At 48.9% G+C, this 15451-nt stretch overlaps 1 protein-coding gene across 3 annotated transcripts in view; it reads right to left on the reverse strand.

Moving 5' to 3' along the window:
- Nucleotides 1-15451, reverse strand: part of PLPPR3 (phospholipid phosphatase related 3) — a 40562-nt gene that overhangs the window by 12760 nt on the left and 12351 nt on the right. For all 3 annotated transcript variants that reach the window (XR_010792892.1, XM_066604650.1, XM_066604649.1), the window contains 4 exons: nt 15188-15373; nt 14972-15101; nt 12796-12991; nt 2460-2517 (listed from right to left, as the gene is read on the reverse strand). Coding sequence is in view for 2 of the 3 variants with exons in the window: in XM_066604650.1 (XP_066460747.1) it covers nt 2460-2517; nt 12796-12991; nt 14972-15101; nt 15188-15373 (570 nt within the window). In the remaining variant the exon portion in view is untranslated. The remainder of the gene's footprint in view (nt 1-2459; nt 2518-12795; nt 12992-14971; nt 15102-15187; nt 15374-15451) is intronic.

The raw sequence follows: 15451 nt of genomic DNA on the forward strand, positions 1-15451 counted from the left end.
GCACCTCTAGGAACCTCCAGTCTGTCCGCACTAAACAGTTTGCCGAAACTGTTCAGTTCTCCCTATCGCCTATCTCTCGCCTCCCCTGCCCTAACCTGGCAGCCGAATATTACCACACCACCCTCAGCCGTGCCCTGGATGAAGTGGCACCGCCCGTGACGCGAGCCGTCAAACGCAGACCACGGCAACCCTGGCTCTCGTCCCAAACGCGCTTCATCCGGCGGTGCTCTAGGTGCGCCGAGCAGCTGTGGAGAAAGTCAAAGCTGCCGGCAGACTTCCTCCACTTCAAATTCATGCTTAAAATGTATAACCTAGCCCTTCACCATGCCAAACAAGTTTATTTCACCTCTCTTGTCTCCTCACTATCCCACAACCCTAAACAACTCTTTGAGACCTTTCACTCCCTCCTCAGCCCCAAGGAACAGGCCCCTGCGACAGACCTGACTGCTGGAGAACTAACTGCCTATTTCAAAGAAAAGATCGACCACATTCGAAAAGAAATCTCTGAAAGCTGCATGGTTAGCCCTGATCCCAGTTTCATCAGCACTGCACCCAGCACCTACTCACTATCTACGCTAGAACCAATGACAGAGGAAGAAGTCTCCAGGCTCCTTTCCGCTGCCCGCCCCACCACCTGCGCTAGCGACCCTCTCCCCTCTCACCTCCTCTGCTCCCTTTCCCCAGCTCTCATTACTCACCTTACCACAATCTGCAACCTCTCCCTAACCTCTGGCACTTTTCCCTCCTCATTCAAACACTCCATTATATCCCCTCTGCTTAAAAAACCAACCCTTGACCCGACTAATGCTGCCAACTACCGACCCGTCTCAAACCTCCCCTTTATCTCCAAATTACGGAACGCCTGGTCTACTCCCGCCTTACTCGCTTTCTCTCTGATAACTTGCTCCTCGACCCCCTCCAGTCTGGTTTCCGCTCTCTACACTCGACCGAAACTGCCCTTACAAAAGTAACAATTGACCTGATGACTGCAAAGTCGAGGTGATTACTCCATACTAATCCTCCTTGACCTGTCTGCTGCATTTGACACTGTCGACCATAATCTCCTTCTCACTATGCTCCACTCTATTGGTCTAAAGGATACTGCTCTCTCATGGTTCTCTTCCTACCTCTCTGACCGCTCTTTCAGTGTTTCCTTTGCTGGTTCTATCTCTGCTCCACTTCCTCTCGCTGTCGGGGTACCCCAGGGCTCGGTCCTTGGTCCCCTTCTTTTCTCTATCTATACTGCCCCAATTGGACAAACCATCCACAGATTTGGCCTCCAATACCATCTCTACGCTGACGACACTCAACTATACACCTCCTCTCGTGAGATCTCTGGACCATTCCTCCAAAATATCACCGACTGTCTGTCCGCTGTCTCTAACACTATGTCCTCCCTTTTTCTCAAACTAAACCTCTCTAAAACTGACCTACTTGTCTTTCCACCTTCTAACCGACCTCCCCTCAACATCTCCATTCCAGTGTCTGGCACCATCATAACCCCCAGACGGCATGCCCGATGCCTTGGGGGTCACACTGGACTCTGACCTCTCCTTTGCCCCCCATATCCAATCTCTGGCCCAAACATGCCACATGCACCTCAGAAATATTGCTAAAATACGTCCGTTCCTCACCACGGACACGCTAAAGACACTCGTGGTTGCGCTCATCCACTCCCGGCTTGACTACTGCAACTCGCTACTCATTGGCCTCCCCCACACTAGACTCGCTCCACTCCAATCCATACTAAATGCAGCAGCTAGACTCATTTTTCTATCCAGTCGTTATTCAGACGCCTCTGCATTATGCCAGTCGCTGCATTGGCTGCCCATCCACTGCAGAACTAAATTTAAACTCCTCTACCTCACTCACAAAGCTCTGCATGGCGCTGCGCCACCATACATCGCCTCCCTACTGTCAGTACACCACCCAGCCCGCTCACTCCGATCGGCTAACACCCTCAGACTAAACACCCCTGTAATACGAACCTCTCATGCTCGCCTACAGGACTTCACCAGAGCAGCACCCATCCTCTGGAACGCTCTACCCCAAGGCATCCGGACAATTCCCGATGCACGAAACTTCAGACGTGCCTTAAAAACGCACCTCTTCAGGGAAGCATACCAAATCCCCTGACCTAGTCCCTCGCCCCTCCCTATGGTGCTCCACCCTGTTTGCCTTCTGATAAATGATCTGTACATGAAATTTCCTATTGCCTGTGTTCCCCACCCCCTGCACCTCCTGTACCACCCTCATTCCATTTGTGTCTAACCCAATGTACCTTATATTGTAATTGTTGCAATTGTATTGTTTTGCATTTATCCATGCCTGAAAGCGCTGCGGAATAAGTTGGCGCTATACAAATAAAGATTATTATTATTATTATTATTCACAATTTTTTTCCACTTCCCTCCTTGTAACACTTTGTAGATACCATAAAATGTATAGCAGATACTCACAGACACATAAACAGCCGCAAATGCTGAAAGAGTGGCGTGTTGTGAGGGAAACGTCTTCCTGGAACAATAAGGATATTTGTTTCAATATACCAATACCCCGTTTCCCAGAAAATAAGATAGTGTCTTATATTATTTTTGCGCCAACAGATTTCACTTTTTTTATGTATATAGCTGCATGGACACTATTTAAATTGACTTTTTTTATTAACTGTAACTAGGGATTAATTTTCGAGCAGGGCTGATATTACAAGCATTCTCCAAAATCCTGAAAATTGTACTAGGGCTTATTTTGGGGTAGGTCTTATTTTCAGGGAACAAGCTATTTAACTGGCAAATTATAAGAAGTAACTAATAGGGATCTATAGCTATTGTGGAGATCATCTACCGTCTATGTGCCAGCCATAGCATATACTGTGCAGCATTACATAGTATATCACTAGATGAAATGTAAGGCCATCAAGCATCAACCCATTGGTGAAAGACATGTGGGTCCATATAGATAATGACGTGTCTCATATCCTTTATATGTAGTGGAGCAGAGAAACAGTTAAACAGTTGTTCTTCCTCTCTTAGCAACCCAAAATCATTGAGTTTCCTGTTCAAACATTGACCTGTCTACAATGCCAGCACTGCTTCCTTCACACTGCACTTCTGCAGTGGCCCAGTACATGCTCCCCTGGCCCCCTCCATAATGTCATACATGTCATGTATTATTATTTGCGCTGTGCAAATCTGTCTAGTCATTCTGTTATGTGTATTGCATAGCTGCAGCGTGTGATGGGTTAAGTGTTTGCAAGAGCCTGCAGATTGCCTGTGAATGTATCAATTTATGTCCTGTCACGTGGTATGAGTGAGAGTATACATAGGAGTGTCTGAGCGCAGGAAGAGGTCCATGTTTTCTGGGTTCCTGATAAAAAGGTGCAGCTATACAGGGGTACCTTTAACCCTCATATAGTGAATGTCAGAACCAGCAATTCTCGGGGGCCCCGTGCCCACACCACCGGTCCTGCCACCCGGGTTACAGGAGTGCGGCGTAGGGGAGCCCCGGTTCTTGTGATCTCCCCGGGCCGCTGTCAGACTGGTCGCCGCCGGGTTGCTAGGGAGGCAGCAGGTGCTTCTCTAGGCACTTGACTACCAGGCTGGCTTCCCTAGTAACTGTCTGTGCTGCAGACTGGGGGTGTGTCCCCAGCACCTCCCTGATTAGCCCTGCTGCTGTCAGGCTCCCCGCCCCAATCGGCTTCTGGGGCGGGAGCGCTGACAGCATTTAAAAAGGTGTGTTTTCCTTTCAGCCCTTGCCAGTGTTAGTTTGGTCTTCCAGCTGCACCCGCGTATTCTTTTGACTCCTGTTTGTGACCCCGGCTTTCCTGACCTCTGCTTTTGGACCTTGACTACGTTTTTGCCTGACCCCCCTGTACTGCGTACCCTCCTGTTGCCGACCCGGATTGTCTGACCATTCTACCGTTGTTTGTCTTCAGTGTCTGTTTGTCTTCCCGTGTCCCGCTTCCCTAGTGAGGGTAGGGACCGCCGCCCAGTTGTCGCCCTGGGGGTTAGCCCAGGGGGGCAAGTAGGCAGGGACAGGGGTTGCGGGATATCTCAGGGACCCCCATATCCCGGACACTGTCCTGACAGTAACACTGGCCGAACGAAGGTCAGACCCTTGCATCCGCCCGGCAACTCTGAACCCCTCGATGGAGGCCATGGCAGCTTTAGCGAACCAGGTCCAGTTCCTTACGAACCTTGCCCAGGACCTAACAGCCCGCTTGCAGCGACAGGAACAAGCGGCAGCTGCAGGTCCCATGCAGCCCCCTTCCGCTCCAGGAACAATGACAGAACCTCGAGCCACGCTTCCGGATTGTTTCTCCGGAGAGAGAAGTCAGTTTTTCGCATTTAGAGAGAGCTGCAAGCTCTACTTTGATCTCCGCCCCCACTCCTCTGGTACTGAATACCAGAAAGTGGGAATTGTAATTACCCGCCTGAGGGGAGAGCCCCAAAATTGGGCTTTCTCATTACCTGCTGGCTCTCCCGCCCGACTATCCCTTGACGCCTTTTTTTCCGCCTTGGGTCAAATTTATGACGAACCCGACCGTGCCGGCTACGCAGTCTCCAAGCTTCTGGCCCTGCGCCAGGGTTGCAAGATGGCGGAGGACTACTGTTCCCAATTCCGCCAGCACTGTACAGAATCCGGGTGGAATGATGCCGCCCTAAAAGACCTATTTTTGACCGGTCTGTCTGAGGGTCTTAAGGACCTACTCGTGGCCCACCCGGAGCCAAGAACCCTGGAGCAAGCCATGTCGCTGGCTATTCGGGCTGACCGACGTTTGAGGGCCAGACACGCCGCTCGGACCACTCCACTCCCCACGCCCACTTCTTCTACTGACCCGACTTTTCCACCTCCCACCACCGAGGCCATGGAGCTGGGAGCCATGAACCCCAAGCAACGACGGGAAAATCGCCTGAAGAAGAACCTCTGCTTCTACTGTGGGGAGCCGGGTCACCGCATTGCAACCTGCGCCAAGAAGCCATGGCAGGGAAAACGTCCGCTCCTAGGCAGTTGTCCGGAGGACTGTCTAGGAGCCAAGGTACTCCCTGTGTTGTCCAAAATGTTATTGCCTTGCACCCTAGAATTCCATTCTTTCCACCGTACTGGGCAAGCCTTCGTTGATTCTGGGGCTGCTGCTAATTTCGTTAACTTTAATTTCGTTGCTCAACTGTCCGGGGTTCTGTTACGTTTAGAGACTCCGATTCTTGTTTCAGGAGTGGACTCCACTCCACTGCAAGCAGGGGTAGTTAATCTGGTTACCCCTGAGGTAAGGTTTACTATAGGAGCCCTACATGTTGAAACCTGCACATTTCTGGTGATGAGAGATTTGTCTGTGGACGTCGTCCTAGGTCTCCCCTGGCTCCGGGAGCACAACCCGGTAGTAAATTGGGACACGTTGGAACTGGTAGAGTGGGGTCCCCGCTGTGCCAACCACCTATGTCCGGTGGAGGTGGGGATCTCCACCTGCGAGGGGATTCCCCTACCAGATTACCTCTCCGAGTTCTCGGATGTCTTCTCCAAGCAATTATCTGAAGCCCTGCCCCCTCATAGGGAATGGGACTGTAAAATCGATTTGATTCCTGGGGCCAAACTTCCTAAGGGCCGCATTTATAATGTTACGGTTCCAGAGAGAGAATCCATGAGGGACTATATCCAGGACAGCTTGGCCAAGGGGCACATCCGGCCCTCAGAATCCCCGGTGGGTGCCGGGTTTTTCTTCGTCGAGAAAAAGGATGGGGGTCTCCGGCCCTGTATTGACTATAGAGAGCTAAATAAGATCACAGTCAGAAACCAGTATGCCCTTCCGCTCATTCCTGACCTCCTCAACCAGGTCGCTGGTGCCCAATGGTTTTCTAAACTTGATCTCAGGGGGGCATACAACCTCATTCGCATTCGGGAGGGGGATGAGTGGAAAACTGCCTTCAATACGCCTCTCGGTCATTTTGAATACCTAGTAATGCCTTTTGGCTTGTGTAACGCCCCCGCCAGTTTTCAGGGGTACATGAATTCTGTGTTTCAGGATATCATGGGGGTGTTTGTCGTTGTATATCTAGACGACATTCTGATTTTTTCCTCCGACTTGCCGAGTCACCGTACTCATGTTCAAACCGTGCTAGCTCGACTCAGACATAACAAGCTGTTTGCTAAGCTCGAGAAATGTGTTTTTGGGGTACAAAAGATATCATTCTTGGGGTATATTATCACGCCATGCGACTTCCAGATGGATCCTGGGAAGGTGAAAGCCATCACGGAGTGGGCTCGGCCAGGTACCTTGAAAGCTCTTCAACGCTTCCTCGGCTTCGCCAATTACTATCGCAAGTTCATCAAAGACTTCTCCGTGGTGGCTAAACCTCTAACGGACCTCACCAGAAAGGGAGCAGATGTGAGTACCTGGTCTTCTGAGGCTCTGAGGGCCTTCGATAACCTAAAGGCGGCGTTCTCTTCAGCGCCTGTCCTGGTACAACCGGATCTGTCCTGCCCATTTGTGGTGGAGGTAGATGCCTCAGAGTTTGGTGTGGGAGCGGTACTGTCCCAAGGGCCCTCCACACTCACTAACCTTAGACCGTGTGCCTATTTTTCTAGAAAGTTCTCTTCCACTGAACGGAACTACGATATAGGCAACCGGGAATTGCTGGCTATTAAGTGGGCTTTTGAGGAGTGGAGGCATTTTTTGGAAGGAGCTCGTCACCAGATCACGGTACTCACAGACCATAAAAACCTCACCTATTTAGATTCCGCTAAGAGGGTAAATGCTCGGCAAGCCCGCTGGGCCTTGTTTTTCTCTCGGTTCAATTTTGTTGTTACCTATAGACCCGGTTCTAAAAATGTCAAGGCAGACGCCCTGTCTAGGAGTTTTGGTTCTCCGGAACCTTCCGAGTCTGAGCCTGAGAGCATTCTCTCTCCTGGAGTGGTCCTCGCTGCTGTCTCCTCCGACCTTTCACCTCTCATACACGCTGCTCAACAATCCGCCCCTGAAGCCCTTCCGGAAGGCAAATTTTTTGTTCCGTTGTCACTGAGATTGAAAGTGTTAGAGGAGACACATGCTTCAGTCCTAGCTGGACACCCCGGTATCAGGGGTACACTAGAGTTAGTATCCAGACTCTATTGGTGGCCGCACATGGCCAGGGATGTACGGTTATTTGTGTCCGCGTGCCCGGTTTGCGCAAGGGGGAAGAATCTCAGGAGACGTCCTGAGGGTCCTCTTCTTCCCTTGCCCATTCCGTCCAGGCCATGGTCCCATTTGTCCATGGATTTTATTACTGATCTGCCATCCTCGCTGGGGAATACGGTCATTTGGGTCATAGTTGACCGTTTTTCTAAAATGTCACATTTCGTTCCGCTTTGCAAGTTACCTAACGCCAAACTTCTGTCTGAAATGTTCATCAAGGAGATTGTTCGGCTACATGGGATCCCCGAGGATATTGTGTCAGATAGAGGGGTACAGTTCGTCGCTCGCTTCTGGCGAGCTTTTTGTAAAAACCTAAATGTCAATTTGTCTTTTTCTTCCGCCTTCCATCCCGAGAGTAACGGACAAACAGAACGGATGAATCAAGAACTTATCCAGTACCTGCGACTTTTTGTCTCTGATAACCAGTTTCAGTGGGCCAACTACCTGCCTCTCGCCGAATTTGCTATTAACAACCATGTTAACTCGTCATCTCAAGTGTCACCTTTTTTTTGTAACTATGGGTTCCATCCCCGATTCTCGCTTTCTACTCCCCTTGTCTCGAACAATCCGGCCGCTGACATATCCTCTGAGGAACTGTGCACAGTTTGGGCCCAGGTTCGTAAGAACCTTCAGGGCTCCCAAGAGAAGCTACGTAAATACTCTGAGAAAAGATGTACTATCTCGGCACCTTTTGTGGTCGGGGAGCAGGTTTTATTGTCATCCAAAAATCTGAGACTTAAGGTTCCCTCCCTGAAACTTGCTCCTCGGTTCATTGGCCCATTTACTGTGTCGCAGGTTATCAACCCGATGTCATATAAGTTGTCACTTCCGGACTCCTGGAAGGTCCACAAGGTTTTTCATAAAAGCTTGCTTAAAAAATACGTGACTCCAGTTCTACCCACCCAGAACCCGCCCCCTCCTTCTTTGGTACAGGGGGAACTGGAGTATGAAGTAGAAAGGCTTGTTGACGCCCGACGGGTTAGAGGTGTACTGCAGTACCTGGTCCACTGGAGTGGATTTGGCCCTGAGGATAGGACGTGGGTCCCTGCCAGGGACGTTCATGCCCCACGCCTAGTCCGATCATTCCACAGGGCCTTCCCGCTCAAGCCCGCTCCTGGCCATGGGGGTCCGGTGTCCCCCCGTAGAAGGGGGGGTACTGTCAGAACCAGCAATTCTCGGGGGCCCCGTGCCCACACCACCGGTCCTGCCACCCGGGTTACAGGAGTGCGGCGTAGGGGAGCCCCGGTTCTTGTGATCTCCCCGGGCCGCTGTCAGACTGGTCGCCGCCGGGTTGCTAGGGAGGCAGCAGGTGCTTCTCTAGGCACTTGACTACCAGGCTGGCTTCCCTAGTAACTGTCTGTGCTGCAGACTGGGGGTGTGTCCCCAGCACCTCCCTGATTAGCCCTGCTGCTGTCAGGCTCCCCGCCCCAATCGGCTTCTGGGGCGGGAGCGCTGACAGCATTTAAAAAGGTGTGTTTTCCTTTCAGCCCTTGCCAGTGTTAGTTTGGTCTTCCAGCTGCACCCGCGTATTCTTTTGACTCCTGTTTGTGACCCCGGCTTTCCTGACCTCTGCTTTTGGACCTTGACTACGTTTTTGCCTGACCCCCCTGTACTGCGTACCCTCCTGTTGCCGACCCGGATTGTCTGACCATTCTACCGTTGTTTGTCTTCAGTGTCTGTTTGTCTTCCCGTGTCCCGCTTCCCTAGTGAGGGTAGGGACCGCCGCCCAGTTGTCGCCCTGGGGGTTAGCCCAGGGGGGCAAGTAGGCAGGGACAGGGGTTGCGGGATATCTCAGGGACCCCCATATCCCGGACACTGTCCTGACAGTGAAGAATGGAAGAGGAGGAGAGGTTCCCTGGATTGGTTGATCTAGAATGAGAGAGGAGTGAGCCCCAATTGGAGAGGGAGCGTGAGAGAGAAGTAAGTGGAGTTTTCCCCAAGGCCCAGTGCAGAGGTACCCTTGGGACCGCTGGGTGGAGGTACTCTACTTCAATTGTTCACGCCCAAGTGTCCTAAAGTCTGGGACCGCTGGGTGGAAGTACGCATCTTTAAATGTTCACACACTAGTATCCTGAAGCCTGGGATCGCCGTGTGGAGGTACTCCTAATCAAGTCTGTCTAAATACCTGCACTTGGAAGATTATCTACTTTGCCTAGTACTGCTGGAGTTTAAGTAAAGTTCCAGGCCCTGACCATTCCCAGGGACCTGAGGTACGTTATATCTGTCTGCGGCTCATTTATTCCCTGCCGAAGGTCATTCCAGTGTGTATTGGAACTGTGGCATCACCCGTGACAATACCTATCCCTGTTCTACTGTTTATTGGGCATCTCTCTCCTAGGGGTGTTTGGAAGAGGCCCAGCTCTCTCCTGGCTGTGGCTATGTGCGTCCCTCTGGGAGGGAGCGTGGTAAGTGCTAACGTGATAAGCCAGCATCTGACCCTTCCTCAACGTATGCCCTGTATCCAGGGTCACTCTACGGGACATTGCACTTCCTAGTCAACTCAGTCAGGACTGAATGCTGGGTGTGTATAGCACTCTTGAGTCTCACTATTTGTAGTCAGCTTTTAGATGTCAATACTATAAGTGAATCAGTCACCCTATACATTTGAAGTGACATATAGGCCTCATTTATCAAAACTGTCTAACAGGTGTCGGGCATCGTTTGCCTGACATTTGCCCCATGTAAATGGGCTTTACTTTGAACTGTTATTTAATTACATGAATAGTTTAAAGATTAATACTGACAGTGTGGGCCCTTTAATAAATAATATAGGAGAAATTGTAGAGGCTGATGAGGAGAAAGAGGGAAATGAAATGTCAGATGAGATACAGAGTGATTAAGTAAACTCTCCACTAAATGTCACCAATCTAACCTAGGAAGAAGTGTGGACCCAAAATGATTAAAATAACTGGGTCCTGATGGCATACATCCTCAGGTGCAAAGACAATTAAGTAATGTGATATACAAACCATTGTTTCCTATATTTAAGAGCGCTATACAGACTGGGTCTGTTCCACTGGATTGGTGCATCGCAAATGTGGTACCAATTCAAAAAGGAGTCAAAAAGTGAACCTAGAAAGTACAGGCCAGTAAGCCTTACTTCTATTGTGGATGAATTGTTTGAACGGTTTCTAAGAGATGCTATTCTGGAGGACCTCAAGGAAAATAGCTGTATAACTCCATATCAGCATGGGCTTATGAGAGATCGCTCCTGTCAAACCAACCTGATCAGCTTCTACGAGGAGGTAAGTTCTAGACTGGACCGGGGAGTCACTGGATCTTGTGTACCTTGACTTTTCCAAAGAGTTTGATACCGTGTGGCATAAAAGGTTGGTATATAAAAGGAGAATTCTTGGTCTGGGTGAGAATGTGTGTAAGTGGGGAAGTAACTGGTCAGTGATAGAAAGCAGAGGGAGGTTATAAATGGTATATACTCTGATTGGGTTACCATTACTAGTGGGGTACCACAGGGTATTAGATTGGAGGTTCACTGTTACTAGTGGGGTACCGCAGGCTCAGTATTTGAAGGGTCACTGTTACTAATGGGGTACCACAGGGGTCAGTATTGGTGGGGTCAAGATTACTAGTGGGGTACCACAGGGGGCAGTATTGGAGGGGTCACCATTACTAGTGGGGTACCACAGGGGGGAATATTGAAGGGGTCACCTTTACTAGTGGCGTACCACAGGGGGCAGTATTAGAGGGGTTATCATTACTAGTAGGGTACCACAGGGGGCAGTATTGAAGGGGGTTACCTTTACTAGTGGGGTACCAAAGGGGGCAGTATTGGAGGGGTCACTGTTACTAGTGCGGTACCACTGGGGCAGTATTGGAGGGGCCACCGTTACTAGTGGGGTACCACAGGGGGCAGTATTGGAGGGGCCACCGTTACTAGTGGGGTACCACAGGGGGCAGTATTGGAGGGGTAACTATTACTAGTGCGGTACCAGAGGGGTCAGTATTAGAGGGGCCATTGGTATTAGTGGGGTACAACATGGGGCAAGAGGAGTCACAGTTACTAGTGGTGTACCACAGGGGTCGGTTTTTGGCCATATTCTTTTTAATATATTTATTAATGACCTGGTATAAGGATTCTGCAGTAAAATATCAATATTTGGAGATGATACAAAACTGCGTAAAGAGATTAATGCAAGAGATGACAGAAGGCGGATGTAAATGGATCTGAATAAGTTGGGGACAGAAAAGTAGTAAATGAGACTGATAAATGTGCGGTTCTGCACATGGCAGAGGAAATACATGTCACCATTACACACTAAATGGGAAATGACTGGGAACACCAACATGAAGAGAAGGACTTGGGGATTTTATTTAACTGTAAGCTGAACTGGAGCAACCAGTGTCAGGCAGCTGCTGCAAAGGCAAATAGGACCATGGGGGGCATCAGAAGAGCTCTAGGGGTGCATGAGAGAACATTGTTCTTCCTCTTTACAAGTCACTGGTCAGACCACACATGGATTATTGTAGACAGTTTTGGGCACCGGTACTCAAGAAGAACATATCAGAGCTTGAGCGGGTACAAAGGGGGCAACTAAAGTAATAAATGGAATGGGCGGACTACAATACCCAGAGAGGTTATCATAACTAGGGTTATTTAGTGTAGAAAACAGAAGGCCGAAGGGTGACCTAATAACTATGTATAGATATGTCAGGGGACAATACAGAGATCTCTCCCATCATCTATTATACCCAGGACTGTAACAAGGGGGCACTCTAATAACTATGTATAGATATATCAGGGGTCAGTACAGAGATCTCTCCCATCATCTATTATACCCAGGACTGTAACAAGGGGGCGCTCTAATAATTATGTATAAATATATCAGGGGTCAGTACAGAGATCTCTCCCATCATCTATTATACCCAGGACTGTAACAAGGGGGCGCTCTAATAACTATGTATAATATATCAGGGGACAATACAGAGATCTCCCCTATCATCTATTATACCCAGAACTGTAACAAGGAGGCGCTTTTTACGTCTAGAGGAAAGAAGGTTTCTTCACCGACATAGAAGAGGTTCTTTGCTGTAAGAGCAGTGAGACTGTGGAACTCTCTCCTGGGAATGTCGTGATGGCAAATTCGATAAAAGAGTATAACAAGGGTCTGGACGTCTTTCTTGAACGCAACAATATTAGATTTTATATCACTTATTACTCAGTGGGGAAAATTGGCTTCTACCTCATTGGGGTTTTTTACCTTCCTCTGGATCAACATTGAGGGTTAATAGGCTGAACTGGAAGGACATGTGTCTTTTTTCAGCCTTACATACTATGTTACTATTGTTTGTCATACCCCGTTGGGCCCTAAAAGTCCTCGGTTCAGTTCTAGATAAATCTGGAATATTCCAGTTGAATAGCCGCTCTGAATAATGGGCTAATTATATTAATGCAGGCTATTCCCAGTTCTGCCTGAGTGTCAAATGTGATTTCCTGTTGCTAAGAAGTAAGCATGGTTGCCTGGCAACTGCTGACAGATAGCTACCTGTTGGATACGCTGCTGCATGTTAAAAGTATTTTCCCCTAGAATGAATATAAATACAGTATTCTGCTGGCTGATAACAGCGATACTCCTCATCACATAAACATCTGCTTGTTTCACAGTACTTACCTGGCTGACAAAATGGCGTGATGGTCATTACCCGTGCAGATGTCTTGGGTGATGTAAGGATTCGTAGCACAGGAAGTACCAAGCCGGGTATAGTTAGGTTTACAGACCGTAAGGAAGAATGGAGCATGGTAACCCGTTGCCAGCTGAATGACATCCGTGACCAATGCTGTAGCGCAGAGTCCAAAGACGTGGACACCTGTGGAAGAGCACAAGTCTCTAGAAAATGCTACCGCAATACTAAGCATGCTACGCACATATATGTGTACATATCAGGCATCATATGTGTCACTGAGGCTTCCTGTTTCAGAGAAGTACGTTCCACAGAGATTCTAGGACCAGTGATACTTTGTTGCTGAGTTGGTTTTTTGAAAACTGGAGTTTGGTGTAGTGGCCCCGTACATGCTTTCCTGGCCCCCTCCACAATGTCTTACATGCTCTGTGCAGAATGTATTGTCATTCTGTTATGTGTATTGCACAGCTGCAGCAAATGATGGGTTAATGTCTGTAAAGTGTGAGCTGGCTGTCTGTAAATGTATGAATTTATGTCCAGTCACATGGTATGAGTGAGGCTATAAATGTGAGTGACTGAGAGCGGGAACGTTGTCTTCACTCTGGGCTTCCATCTGAGAGAGCAGCCCTCATGTGTTGAAGATGGAGGAGGAGGAGAGATTTCCTGAATGAAAGGATCAGCATGATCAGTAAGTGAGCCCCCAGAGAAAGAGATAGAGAGAGAGAGTGTGAGCTAGTCCTAAGCCTTTCCTACACAAGGCCTAGTGCAGAAGTACTCTTTTTCCCTAAATTGTACATGCCCAAACATCCTTAAGTCTGGGACTGCTGGGTGGAGGTACGCATCTACAGTTGTCACACACACAGGTATCCTGAAAGCTGGGATCGCTGTGTGGAGGTACTCATCTTCAAGTTTGTCTGTATATATTTCCAATTCTACCTGCATTTGGAACAATTTATATTTTTGCCTTGTATTGCTGAAGTTATTTTCAAGTAAAAGTTATTCCAGGCCCTGACCGTTCCCAGGGACCTGAGGTACTATACTCCTGTCTGTGGCTCGTTTATTTCCCAGCCAATGTTCATGCCGGGGAGTACCGGAACGGTGGCGTCACCCGTGACAACCCCTTCACCTGTCCTAATGTTTATTGGGCTTCCCCATGTCGGGGGTGAAGAAGAGGCCCAGCACTGCTCTGGCCTTGGCTGCGTGCATGCTTCTGGAAAGAAGGGTGGTAAGTGCCACCATGACAAGCCAGCATCTTACCCTCCCAGCTACTCAATGTATGTCCTGTGTCCAGGGTCACCCTACGGGATGCTGCATTGGGAGTAACTAAGCCCAGGCATGAAGGGACCTTTCACACAGGACGGAGGATTCTGCAACAGTGTCACAGAACATACTGTCCTGGAATTTTGCACCAAAATCTGCAAGACTAACTGCAGATTTTGATGAAGAATTGCCATTTTCAATTCTGCATCAAAATCCTCCTTAGAGGTGTAGGTTTTGGGGTTGACTGTTCCATGGGTCGGCATATTCCACAATGCTGCTGCAGAATATTCCTTCCCATGTTCAACCACCTCTATACTCCATTCTAGACATTTCTACCTGAAGCAAGAGCCCCGGGTGCAGCATAGACATTAGATACAAGTGGCGGAGGGCTCTGTAGAGTGTGTGCTGGTCAGTGATAGCCCAAGCATGAAACCATCTTAGCGACCCATGGAAAGCCTCCCTGTACCCACGCGCAGTGACATTAGCTTGAAGGGAGCCCCAGATGTGCATGTACGATGCTGGTTCATTCATTACAATGGAGCTGATGGAAATAACAACGTAACAAAGTAACCTGATCAGACTTTTATCACCTATCCTATGCATAGGTGATAAAACTGAATTTTAGTACAACCCCTCTAATTTGATGAGTTTGATGTGGATGGACCAAGACCTCAAACTAATCGAACACATTTGGGATGTAATGCCTTTTAAAGCCACACCTTCTTGTCTAACATTGGAGCCTGACCTCACAAATGCTGCTTTGGCTGGATGGGCCCATATTTCCATAGACACCCTCCAAAATCTTGTGGAAGCTTTCCAGAATAGCAGACGCTGTTGGAGCCACAAAGTATCTATTTATGCTAGTAGTTTTGGAACAAGATGTGTATCTTATCGGGTTCTACCTACCCACGAAGCGCACTGTTCTACGGAGGAAGGAGTTGAAGTTGCAGCCACCTGCATTTATGCTTCCTTCGGAGCTTCCGTGGCCCTTCAGCTTAGATTGGATACAGTAGAGGACCCCCTCTCCCACCATAATCTGGTGAAGAACAGAAAAACATTGAACGTTAGCGCTTCTTTTAGAATTCATTCAATATTTCTATTTTACCAAATGCATTTACTTACAGAAGCTGCCGGGGCGGCAAAGGCAAGACTCAGCAACATGAGCAGAGGAATGAGCTCTTCGTTGGTTTCAATGTAGGGCATAGAAAGCGAGCGGTCGTGACATTGGAAGCCACCCTGGGCTGGACGGAAAATGTCAGTCAGCTCCAGAAAATACAAAGACACTATGGAGGAGGCCACAATAGGAAGCTAGAGGAATGGAAAGATGTGACATTAAACCAGTTGGGTACAATGGAAGTCATATACAATACTGCGGCACTGCACTGC

This window comes from Eleutherodactylus coqui, chromosome 5 (assembly GCF_035609145.1).
Source record: "Eleutherodactylus coqui strain aEleCoq1 chromosome 5, aEleCoq1.hap1, whole genome shotgun sequence".
NCBI lineage: Eukaryota > Metazoa > Chordata > Amphibia > Anura > Eleutherodactylidae > Eleutherodactylus > Eleutherodactylus coqui.